This window comes from Chaetodon auriga, chromosome 3 (genome assembly GCF_051107435.1).
Source record: "Chaetodon auriga isolate fChaAug3 chromosome 3, fChaAug3.hap1, whole genome shotgun sequence".
In the NCBI taxonomy this organism is placed as follows: domain Eukaryota; kingdom Metazoa; phylum Chordata; class Actinopteri; order Chaetodontiformes; family Chaetodontidae; genus Chaetodon; species Chaetodon auriga.
The window spans coordinates 23,382,572-23,394,758 of record NC_135076.1 but is presented as its reverse complement, the minus strand read 5'-3'; the positions used below and the strand labels follow the sequence as shown (position 1 = coordinate 23,394,758).

At 41.9% G+C, this 12,187-nt stretch overlaps 3 protein-coding genes across 7 annotated transcripts in view; 1 reads left to right on the top strand and 2 right to left on the bottom strand.

Annotated features, from left to right (window-relative positions):
• The window catches only part of pip5k1ca (phosphatidylinositol-4-phosphate 5-kinase, type I, gamma a), a 46,372-nt gene extending 42,468 nt beyond the window's left edge, over positions 1 to 3,904 (bottom strand). For both annotated transcript variants that reach the window (XM_076726241.1, XM_076726242.1), the window contains exon 1: positions 3,550 to 3,904. In XM_076726241.1, coding sequence (XP_076582356.1) covers positions 3,550 to 3,682 — 133 coding nt within the window. In that variant the 5' untranslated portion in view covers positions 3,683 to 3,904. The remainder of the gene's footprint in view (positions 1 to 3,549) is intronic.
• Positions 3,905 to 4,908: 1,004 nt separating this feature from the next.
• gpx4a (glutathione peroxidase 4a) lies at positions 4,909 to 9,299 on the bottom strand. 3 transcript variants are annotated; one of them, XM_076726234.1, is made up of 7 exons: positions 9,156 to 9,299; positions 6,777 to 6,871; positions 6,527 to 6,671; positions 5,981 to 6,132; positions 5,826 to 5,850; positions 5,500 to 5,559; positions 4,909 to 5,315 (listed from the first exon to the last, which is right to left on the bottom strand). In XM_076726234.1, exons 1-7 carry the CDS (start codon positions 9,219 to 9,221, stop codon positions 5,283 to 5,285), a joined length of 576 nt encoding a protein of 191 aa, XP_076582349.1. In that variant the 5' UTR covers positions 9,222 to 9,299; the 3' UTR covers positions 4,909 to 5,282. The 3 variants fall into 3 exon arrangements, with proteins under 3 accessions (XP_076582349.1, XP_076582351.1, XP_076582350.1); XM_076726236.1 differs by having other exon boundaries at positions 9,129 to 9,287; XM_076726235.1 differs by lacking the exon at positions 9,156 to 9,299 and adding an exon at positions 7,148 to 7,460.
• Positions 9,300 to 9,360: 61 nt separating this feature from the next.
• On the top strand, positions 9,361 to 12,187 carry polr2eb (RNA polymerase II, I and III subunit E, b). Of its 2 annotated transcripts, none has more exons than XM_076726232.1 (8): positions 9,361 to 9,546; positions 10,010 to 10,184; positions 10,500 to 10,615; positions 10,747 to 10,827; positions 10,916 to 10,974; positions 11,212 to 11,290; positions 11,810 to 11,882; positions 12,057 to 12,187. In XM_076726232.1, exons 1-7 carry the CDS (start codon positions 9,490 to 9,492, stop codon positions 11,873 to 11,875), a joined length of 633 nt encoding a protein of 210 aa, XP_076582347.1. In that variant the 5' UTR covers positions 9,361 to 9,489; the 3' UTR covers positions 11,876 to 11,882; positions 12,057 to 12,187. The 2 variants fall into 2 exon arrangements, with proteins under 2 accessions (XP_076582347.1, XP_076582348.1); XM_076726233.1 differs by having other exon boundaries at positions 12,033 to 12,187.

Below are 12,187 nucleotides of genomic sequence, written 5' to 3'. Positions count from 1 at the left end.
AGCTATTTAACAGCCAGCTGTGACACCCACACAACGTCGTATTCACACATTCAGAGCAGCTGAGCCGAACAGCGCAGCCCACAATTACACATACGCAAGATCTGACGTTAACTCAGCTCACTTTGACAGGTTACATGAACATCCACCGTCTCCAGGAGCCAATGAGAGCGAAGCGACGCCTTTTCAGGGGACACTTCCATTCATTCCTATTGAACTGTCACACTGCCATAGAAATGAGCACAATCCCGGGTAACGTGTTTCTGCTGAATAGCCTTTAATGGACCACCCCTTTAAGACCTGTCACTGACAGATGTTGCATGAGTGTGGTCCACACCTACCCCACCCTGCTGCAGAGCATATCAGAGAAACTAGCTTAACCTTCAATGGCTTTCTATGAGAGGAGGAGACACACATAACTACATTAGCGATATGAAGAATAAGGTCGTGTAGGCTCAAGCAAAAATAGTGGGACACACTCCTGCAACAGCACAGCACACTGTAAGGCAAATTTCATTTAAACAGTGATAGAAACTGATAGAGCAGACGTTAGTATCACTGAAGCTGATTTGTTCACACATTCACTGTTGTTGAAATGGATTAACATTATAATTGTGATAAAATAGGGCACGGTTTAGGTGAGTTTACCCTCCTTTAGCCTAAAATGCACCCAGGTTTAAGGCCTTCAGGGATATATTTCAAACCGCACAAATTATAATTCTTGTATTTTGTTTTAAACTGAGCGCTCATGTGTTACAGAAACAGCCCTGACAGCTTTACTCAAGGAAACATGCTACTGACCGTAGCACAGCAATACTGGAACTACAACTACAGACAATAATGGATTAAATGGTGCGTATCAAATGGCTGTATCAAATAGTTTGTATTAGAAAATTTGTGATTTATATTTTACTTTCTGAAGCAGAATAACTCCTTGCTTCTTTCACTGGACAATTTGTCGCAAGGTATCGACTAAACTGGCCTTTTCATTAATGGGATTTCTTCAGCCCTCATAAAATGCTGCCCTAAAAGCATATCAGGGCAGTGCTGCATGGATGATGGGCATAACTGAAATATACCTTGGCTCAGCAATATGTAAAACCAGCTCACCCGACAGCATTAGGCCGTTCAAAGAATAAAGCTGAGGTTACAGGAGGTAACGCGGTTATACGTGTGAAAACAAGAAGCTTAAGCAGCGTCGTCTTTCAGTCCTCCACCCTTTCCAATGTAAACACTAAACATCAGCTCATATTATGAAGACTTATCCTCTGTTGCTTTTAGATCGGTGCATGCCAACTGCCTGTAAACCATCAACCTGAACACATTTGGCAGGGTAGGGTTGTATTCAATAATGGATCTGATTAACACTTCATGTGCACATGCAAGCTCTCAGTCTCTCTCCAGTAAGGGCTGGGCATTCCATCGCATGTGAAGGTGCACCGACTGAGCAAGCACATGCTTGTGAAAACACCCCGAGTACATGAAACACGTGCCAGCAAGCATGCTAGAAAAGAGCATCTGAAGCCAAAGGCACCCCATGTCCATTTTCCCCCTCTGATAGAGCTAAGCTCGACGAGTAACCTGTTCTGTGTGGAGGTACTGAGCTCTCGTCAAAGTCGGCACTTCATCAGGGATGATGAAAAACCCCAAACTGTGATGTACAGCAAAACGTGAGCAGTGAATGCACCATGACTGAGTGCCTTTATCCTCAAGAGCCCAACATTTAGCTACAGGCAGTCATATATGTTTTAGGGTCATCCATTTGGGATACTTTAAAGTCATCACTTGGCTATATCACACTAAAACTGTCATTTATAATATCGTAGAACCTATCTCTATGTCGATGATGCAGTTGTTTATCATAATGCCCAAGATTGAGCTTGTAATCTAAAATGCATGCAAAACCAAAAGCATGTTTACTTCCAAACCAAGAAGTGATTATCTCAACATGACATAGGTCACTCTTGATGACGCCTGTGCTGGACTGAAATTACATACGACTCAGTCAGTGGATGTGATAAACACAGATTTGAACCCTCAAAGCACCGACTGACATCAAACTTGAACCTGATCGTCTCATATACTTCTCACAAAAAAATCCTCAGAAAATCAAACTTATTCTGCAGATTAATTTCAGCAACACAATCAAACTACAGGATTTAGCAGGCCTGCTTTCACATACGTAGTTTTTTAAAAACACGATTAATCTTCTTAACCACAACTTAAGCAACAGCTGACGGGAGGGTACTTTCATCTGAACATACCTCCCTCATCTCTCATCGCTGATACACACAAAGCAAATGCAGCCTCACGAGACAAACACACACAGACCACAGCAGTGACAAAGCAGCAAACGCTCAAATGCACAAAACTGAATGGAGAGACTGCAAAAATTCACAAATTACAAAGACAACCTTCATTGTATTGAAGTGACTGAGGCTGATTGGGTGTTTAAAAAATCTGATAACCATATGTTGGCTGGTAAAAACATAACATAAATGAGCATTTTGATCAGAAATTTTAATAAAGATGAGGTAAGTAACAGCTTTTCTTTCCTGAAATGTCCTGCTACTTGTCAGCCAACATATATGCAGACAACACCGACACATAAGAGTTCTAATAATTGGTTTTCACACCACATCATGGCCTCGATTGCTAATAGGCCTTTTCCACAGGACATTTTGCATTGTCATAGTAGTAAACCACAGGTTTAAACACTCAACTGAAGGATGGCTGTGTTCCACTTAGCTGCTCCAGTTTTACAGTCCTGGTATTGTGCATGCTGCCTCACTGTCACGACTTAATGTTATTAGTGACTGTTATCTGTGCTTTCCCCACTATGACAAGTCAAAATGTCTGCTGAGGGAAAGGTCTATTTCCACTGTGTGTCTTAGTGAAAAAAGAAGTAAAGCAACACCAAAATGTCTGGCGGCATCACCCTCATCACCCTCCTCCTTGCTTCAGACATTTGGGTTATCCACTAAATACCACGACGGTGCTTAAGCCAAAGTTAAGCTTTTACGATTTCCTCTGAAACATAATGGATGATATTCATGTTTTTTCTACAGGCTGGGGCTGACAGGTGGTGATCAATCCTGCTGGCTAAAGCAGGAAAAGGCAGGGGAGGGGGCTAAGAGTGATGTTCCTGAGGGGAACAGAAATCCTAGCTACACCCCTGGTTCTTTCTGTGTGCAAAGCCGAGTAATTAGAAATATTAGAGCTGTGCCGTGTAAGCTACATTTCATATCGCCTTCTCAAACATCTTTCCGTTGCCTCGCCGTGCTTTGTTGTGTTGCTGACTAGTCACGACCGTACCTGCATGAACGTACTCCAAACATCACGCTGTGGCACACACGCTGATAGTACCTAACTTCACCTGTTTCCCTCGTCCTGTCAGCTAAGTTAGCTGCTAGCCTAGCTTAACGATTCCCTGCTAGCAAAGATGAGTCGGGACTTTCTGGTCACAGCAGAAGCACCAGATGGAAATGGATGTCGGGGCAATGAAATTAACATTAAAGACGGGATGGTTTGATCTGAAAGGTGACGAGGTACCCATGTCTGCGGCGTCCATCCCGTAGCTAACTCCAACGACCGTGTCCCCATCATCGGAGGCTGCGGCCACGGATAGCGGGCTCTCGTCCCTGGCCTCCGACAGCCCGACCGCTCCCTCGGCTGCTGCTTCCATTCAGCCTCCCGGAGGAAAAACAGGCAAGCCCTAGACCCGCAGCGACGGCGCGATACCGGCGGGAGGAAGGAGGAATGTGTCGTCGGAGAGGTGACAATATTCAAACGGAGGAATATGTGACAGCTATCCGCGACGGTCCCTTCATCTGTGCGGTGTTTCCTCACGACGGCGGCACGCGCTCCGCTCCGCTCCTCTCAGCTCGACCGCACCGCACTTGCTGCTGCTGCTGCGCGGCTGCTGCCTGGTTTTGTGGCGGGCGCGGCGGCTCCCTCTGCCGGAGCCTGCGGGAAGTGCAGCCAGGAGCTCGGCGTGTCCTCTCGGATGCTCTGAATCACACGCAGAGGTCAGCTTGGACTGATGGAGTCTGAGTGGTTGCATTACGTTTACAAGGGCTCTTAATCCGTCTGGTGAGTCAACGCCTGTTTGTCATATATTTTACATCATTTTTGCTCCAAAAACTTTTAACATTAACTGAATAATTATGTTTGGCCCCCTGTTTCTAGATCAAACTTTCCATACTTACACAATAGCTCAATATAGAATTATTGAAATGCATCTTTAACATCTAATTTATGGCTTCATACTGCTTCTTCATAGCATGAGTTCAGTCTAATGCAGTCTAGAGGACATCCCAGCCCTTATTTTACATGGTCCCTTAATACAAAACCTTCTTTTGAGCCCATATGACATGTCCATGAGTCGAGAGCAGGCAATTCAAAGAGTGACTTTCCCTTCTCACATTGTGTAATTTGAAGTATTAGTCTAGAAAACTATATTTTTATTCATAACTTTTTTTTAATTTCCTGTCTGTCTAATCATGTGGTGACCTCTAAAATTTGATCTCATGCTGTATATGTGATTATATTTCATATGGGATGGTCTAAATCGTTAAACTGTGTCTCTACAACCATCTCTCTCACCTCTCTACAAGCATATTAATGCACAAATATGGTATCTCTGAATCATAACTGTGCCTGTCAGCTAAATATTGAATTAATGTACCGTGAATCCAGTGTCCAAACAGTAAGTCTGTGACATTTACATTCTTCTACCCAGAAGAACAAACCACAGAGTTTCATTTTAAGCACTAGTGTTCACTCATGAATGGTTCTCTCTCTCTCTCTCTCACACACAGACACACACACTTTCCATTATATAAAATGATTAATTGCTGCGCACATCGATAGCTCAGGACATTCTACAAGCAACACCAATGAAATTTAACATGACTTGAAAAAAGTTTTATTGTCAGACAATAAACATCACAGACAGGAGTATCATTAGAACATCTTAGTGCATTTTAGTATGAAAACAATGCCACATGTTCATCTACTTATAAGGTTTTATTTAAGGATCCTTCCTCCTTCTCTCCAGACAACCAGATGAATGTCAGCTCGGTACGCCCAGGAGGTTTGCACGCCATTTTACATCAGGTCTGCTCTGTCCGCCATGCGGGTTTATGAGCAGACCGTCACTGGTCTGGGGTGGACCCAAGCTATATCCACTGGTGCTTGGAGAGGCAGAGCAAGGAGATGAAAGGGTGATGGAAATAAAGTGGACAGAGTATCAGTAAGTGAGGCATCAATCATCCATTAGGAGTTTACAAGTACTGAGGAAGATCTTTCTCCACCACCTGGGAAGAAAGCGAGAGTAGAAGCTGACATCAGTGGACATCATACAGACAGTACGGGCAGTTACAGCGATGGTAACATTGCACTATTTCTGTGAATTACGGGCTGTTCATATGTTTTACAAGGTGTGCTACAGCCAAGCTACACACTTAAGTATCTGTGGTAAAGTAAGGTGTTTGTACATACACTTGGATCATCCAGGGGTCCATATCTCTTCACCACCTGACCCTCTCTGTTGATCAAAAACTAGAGAGAGAGAGAGGAAACAGAATTACTTTTAACATGAATCTGATTTTCTGTTTTACTTTTAGAATAAAAGACTTTTTGAAAAGCATTCTTCAAATTCTCTTTCTATACCCTCAAATATGGTGCTGTTCTGTGATATGAGAGTAAACAGTGAGAAGGCTCCTGCTGAGCTTTGATCCACTATAATACAAGAGATGATGATGAATCATCAGTTTCATCAACTCTGGTGATTCTATATATACAATGAATATGATAAAAATATTTACCTTGGTGAAATTCCACTTGATGCTACTGCAGGAATGTGAACAAAACATACGTCAGAAAATAATCACAGAGCAAACACGATGATGGTCAACAGCTGATTTAGATTCAGTCAATACACGTCATCACAGCAATATGCCTGTTGGACTTAGCCACTTACTTTCCCAGAAAGCCTTTCCCGTTGGGCTGCTCCTTCAGCCACTTCCACAGAGGATGAGCGCTGGCCCCGTTCACGTCGATCTTACTGAACATGTCAAACTGAGCGTTGTAGGATTCGGCAAACCGCTTGATCTGCGCTTCAGTGCCGGGCTCCTTCAAAGTAAAACAAGTTGAGAGACATGAGTGATCAGCACACAAGGTGCTTAAAAATAAAAGAACTACAACTCCAAAACAGTTGGGACATAAATAAATCAGAAGGTGATCATTTGCTTTTTTGACAAAGACGCAATTGAAACCAGTACAAAGACAATATATTTAATGTGTTACCCCTCTGATTCATTGATTTTTGTAAATATCTGCTTATTCTGAATTTGATGCAGCGACATGTTTCAAACAACTAAAGAGCAACTGGGGACTGGGAAAGTTGCTTAAAAAAAACAAAAAAAAAGAGACCTGTTTGGATCAATCAAACACTGATGTGATCCAGATCACAATCCAGGACCTGTTCAAACGTGCTGCTTTGATAAAACACTCATACGTAACGTACCTGGTTCCCAAACTGGTTAGAAGGGAAGGCGAGGATGCGTAAACCTCTCTCAACGTACTTGGCGTGCATTTGTGCAAACTGAGAGTAGTTTACTGGGGTTTTACCTCATTTAGAGGCAACGTTGGTGATGATGACAACATCCCCCCTGAAAAAACAAAGACACACGTATATAATGTAATGATGCTACAGCAGGCTTGTGATGGGATCCTGCATCAGATTTGGGCAGAAAATACATCGTAGATAGAGTTACCTGTATTTTTCTAAGGAAACCACATTGCCATCAATATCTATGGCTGAGAAGTTATAAATAGACGTGGCCGTCTGCCAGTCCTCTGTCGGAGACGACTGTTAGGAAGAGAGAAGAGTAAATAAAATGACCTGAGTGACGGGAGCTTACTTTCAAAATGCACTTTTATCCTGCTTCGTGAATATTAGACAACGGCACAAACAGCAAACCGATACACCGTGATCTCTAATGTGTGCAAATAATAAAAAAACACACATACTAATTACACCAAACATAAAACAAATGACAATAAAACAAAAAACACATCACTTTTCCTGTTACCTACGATCAAATCAGTTCAACAGTGTTTCAATCCTGGTCTCATTTTTTCTTACCATGGCCTGCAGCAGCACAGAGAAAAGGACAGTGGACCCTATCAGGCGCATGACTGCCCTTCAGTAAGGTCCTCTGAAGGCAGAAAGCGATCAAATCTGCAAACCCCGAGTGGCTTCAGCTACACCCTCACTGTCAGACCACAGTCCCACTTACTGACAGAGCACACGTCCCACTGTCCTCATGTACAGACAGCGGGTGATCATTAACAGAAGTGATAGGCTATGACTCCTCGATAGGTCCCTCTCTGCTGCTGACTAATATCCACATCAGAAATGCACGTGTTCTCTGGTCCACAGTCCGCAACACTACCACAAACTCATGAGGGAAGGTTGACTCTTTATAAAAGCAAAGATTTGGGCCACAGGGGATTAAGCTTCATGTGGCCGAGGCAAAGGGCAACAGTGTGAAGAAATGCATGAACTCTTCACGTAATGAGCTTAATATTGGAATGAAAAACAAAAGCTACGACAGTGAATCAGCATGATCTGCAGCACAGAAAAGTCACAAAACACAAAACAAAACACACTCTGCCAAACCATCATAATCTGGGAAAACAAGAGAGTCTGTGTTTCAAGTAATTAGAGAATAATAATCTAACAATAATAATCAGCCCCCTGTACCTGCCCATGTGCGTCTCCTTCACTGATTGCCACATCACAATCTGGTAAAACCAGTAGAACCACCAGGCGAAGCATTACACAACAAACAGTGAACAGGAAATACACTGATCTGATTCTTAAAAGATTATTTCCAAATTTTCTGGCAAGTCTAATGATATAATACAGAAAAATTAGGACCTATTTCATAAAATATATACAGATATTCTGTGACATGATTCAATATATACAATAAAGTAGATAAAAATGGATGAAAATGACAAATGAAGTACGTTTTAAGAGGGGCAGTGATAGATATCTTAGATTTACTATCAACTGAGGAAAGGATTTCAATGGGTAATACAAACTTCATGTTCATGTAATAACTGCATTTTTGGTATAATAGCTGAGAATAGTGGAAACTATCTGAGCACATTTACTTTGTACTGTACTTATGTACAACTTTAAATAACTTGTATTGCACTCCAGTACTTCCATTTTTAGAGTACTTTATATTTGTCCTCTATTGTATTTACTTTTCAGACAGAGTTCCTAGTCACTTTGATGATCAATATTTATCTACATATCAACGTGATACATTATTACTGACTGAATTATTCGGTATCCAAAGCTCCAAAGCTCAAAACCTAATGAGTACTTTTATTTTTATGTATTTTGATGCTAATATTTCATTACTTTCAACTAAGTACAATTATGATGGCTTATGCAAGACTATTTTGCTATGGAGTACTTCTATAGTGTGGTATTGTTACTTCTACTGACTTCAATAATACTTTTCATACCACTGACAGTTTGTAAGAGATGCAGTCGGATGCTGGATGGCAGATATTAATTTGTATTACTGATATCATAAATTTCAGCTGTAACGCAGTTTCTTTTATGACCATGTATTATAAAACCTTCGCATGACTGAGCCTGATGCACCACGATGATAAGTCTATCAGCTGATTCCAGACGGGGCAGTGCAGCTGCAGAAACATCCGGTGCCACAAACTTTGGACTAATTACCACACTCCAACGCCCTCAAGTATTAGCAGGTACAGACTGAAGTGCACTGCCTGCGTAGTGTTTTTCATCGACTGACAGGCAAGAAAGGCTGTAAGAAAACCCGCAGTTTTGGCGGATGTGTTATGCAAAACCACGTGGAACAATGCAGCATTTTCCACCACAGACGGTAACCAAAGAGCTTTTAACAGCATTCATTCAAACCAATGTGCAAGATTTCATGAATGCACAGACAGACAGCTGTTACAGACATCACTGATAACGCAAATTAAAAAATTAAAAATAAAAAAATAAAAAAATCACAGGAGTACCCGCACACCACACATCATGAGAGTAGGACCGTAGAGGTTTACGTTACCGTCGCGGCCAAAACAAAGTACAGTACCATCGCCAGTAGCGCTCCGCCGCTCACCACCGCCCCAAATATCAAAAAAACATAAAACGGCCTCATTTTCGTTCCAGAAAAGGCCACATTTCTGCAGATCAATGGTTAAAAGCTGACTCCGCCCTGCAGTTTGTTGTGAAACGGTGAGGAGAGCAGAGAGGCGGTGCCAAACGACCGGAACTACGCCGTTAATCACTGCTACGTCATCAGTCTGCGTCGGTTAGATGAGAGCGTGCGTCGCGTTGCGACAGGAGCGAAAGTTAAAACGTTTATTTTAATCAATAAAAATCTAGATTTTGATAATATCTATAGCGAGTGGCACAGCTGAGGAGATATGGATGATGAGGAGGAAACATACAGACTATGGAAGATTCGCAAAACCATCATGCAGGTGCGTTACATTTTCATATTTCTTTTAGCTTGCTAGCTTAGCATGTAGCCTAGCTAAAAAAGCGGTTCGCTCTGTGATGTTGGCGGATTGGCGAGTTTGTTGAATTTGTCGTCAGTGCAGGTGGGCTATTTACAGACAAGTTATTTGTTTCTGGCTCTTAGTTTTGTTACTGTCATTTAGTAACAGCTGGCCCCGAGAAGCTAAGTGCTTCCGTGAATATTTGACTGCCTTTCAGGAAACAGTCGTCTCAGTTTGCGAATAATGTAAATGCCGTTCCCCAGGACTAGGAAATTAAAATCCTTGACAGTGACCGAGCATCAGCCTTACAAGTAAATCATGAACACCTCTATATCGCCTTCTAATTGTGGTAAGAAGTGTGTTACAGGCTGAGAATGAAAAGCTGCCTGCTCTGTCTGCTCGTTGTGCTTCATACACTCACTGACTCTCACCTGTACACCCCCAGCTGTGCCATGACAGAGGCTACCTGGTGACACAGGACGAGTTGGACCAGACGCTGGATGAGTTCAAGAGTCAGTTTGGAGACAAACCCAGCGAGGGTCGCCCAAGAAGGACAGACCTCACCGTGCTGGTGGCGCACAATGATGACCCCACAGACCAGATGTTTGTTTTCTTTCCTGGTAGGTTAATACAGAATATTAGATACTAGGTGGCTAGAATTTTGGTTTTGTTTGATGAATACAGCTTCATTTTCTCATGTCATCTGGCCTGTGAGTTGCATCTCAGCTGCCGCCATATTGCAAAACTGTACGATTATTTTATCAGGATATGTAGCTGTTAGACTCTGCACAACCCTGCATATATATCTCACAGTGTAAAACTCTGCAACTAGATGAACTAAGGATGAGTATGGGATAATAATAATGAGTAAAGGTGCTGAGCTTTGAGTTTATGGCTGATATATAACATAAATCATGTTTTTGTTTACTCTTCAGAGGAGCCCAAGGTGGGAATCAAGACGATTAAGATGTACTGTCAGAGGATGCAGGAGGAGAACATCACACGAGCCATCATCGTTGTTCAGATGGGCATGACGCCGTCAGCCAAACAGGTAAACAACTATGTTGTAGAAATAGTTTATATATTTACCTATTGTAATTCTTTTGTCATTTTCACTTTCTTTCTGTTTTGGATCCTGCTTTCTTGTAAAAAGAAAATGTTATTGGAAATGTCTCCTTACAGTCTCTAGTTGACATGGCGCCCAAGTACATATTGGAGCAGTTTCTACAACAGGAGCTGCTTATTAACATCACAGAGCACGAGGTACACAGTGTTTAGATGTCTTTGACCCTATATTTTAAACTGTCCTCTGGACTATGTCTCAGTATGGAATTACATCTTTGTCTTTCAGCTTGTTCCAGAGCACATTGTTATGACAAAAGAAGAAGTGACTGAACTTCTGGCAAGATAGTATCCTTACACACTCGGCACTGCTGAGAGTAATTGAATTTAAGAATGCAGAAAATGCACTTTGTCATCTTCAGATTACTTACTGTGATTCAGCTAAAGGCAACCGTCAGGCTGTATTCAATGTCTTTATGAGACTCAGTTCGTGAGAAGCAGTTTTATTGCAAAGTAAATCATAACCTACTTGGCTGTAAAACTGATTCTGATGGAAAGATGTGTTCCTTAACATTTTCACCCCAGTAAATTAAAGGAAAGTCAGCTGCCGAGGATCCAGGCTGGGGACCCCGTGGCTCGCTACTTCGGCTTGAAAAGAGGACAGGTGAGGCGTGATCACGTTAAATGGCTGCGTGATGCCTTGTATTTGATCTTTGGTTTAATAAACAGCTTTTCCATAAAGGCGTGTGATCACTCAAACGGCTTTGTGGACCCACTGCTTGTTAGAAGACATGATGTCTTAAAGAAATTTAAATGATAATTCTGGTCGTTACAGTATAGGTCAAATTATGCTTTTTGCCTCGTTGGCATTAACTTGGTAAACACAGTGTTACCACTACTGTTAGGAATGGTGGCCAGAACTGCTGGATAAGACACATGTTGAAAAAAAAAAAAAAGGCCTAACAGACACAGAAGTTATTATTTCCATGTAATGTGTGATAGCAGCTTTCCTATGAATTTACCAGTATTCATATTCAAACACAAGCAACATTGTGATCAAAAAGTCCTTGCAGCACTTCATGTAAATATCTGGCAGTGAGGCAGGACAGTCAGCAGTGTGGCTCTGCACCGGAGTCCAGCCTCAAAATGTGCTTTTTTTTTTTTTCTTTCCTCGAATTTCCAGGTTGTAAAGATCATCAGACCTAGTGAGACAGCTGGGAGGTACATCACATACAGACTGGTGCAGTGACAGACAGGTCAGTGTCTAATGGACATACTCAGCTCATAGATAATTCTGCACACGGTCACTTTTAAGCGTTTTTGCACACTTGGTACAGTTACTTTAGCTGATAAAGACCTCTGTCTTGGTTGAAGCTGAGGCGATCCTATGATTTACTTTACTCAAGATGTTCTTCTGGATCAACATTTAGGAGCACCATTGAAGGAAACCGAAGAGGTCACATCTTTCATCACTCATCCATGGATTCTACTTGTTTTTGACTTGTTTAAATTGTTTTTCTTGTAATTACCAATTCTGTAAAATAAACAATTCAAAATGTAA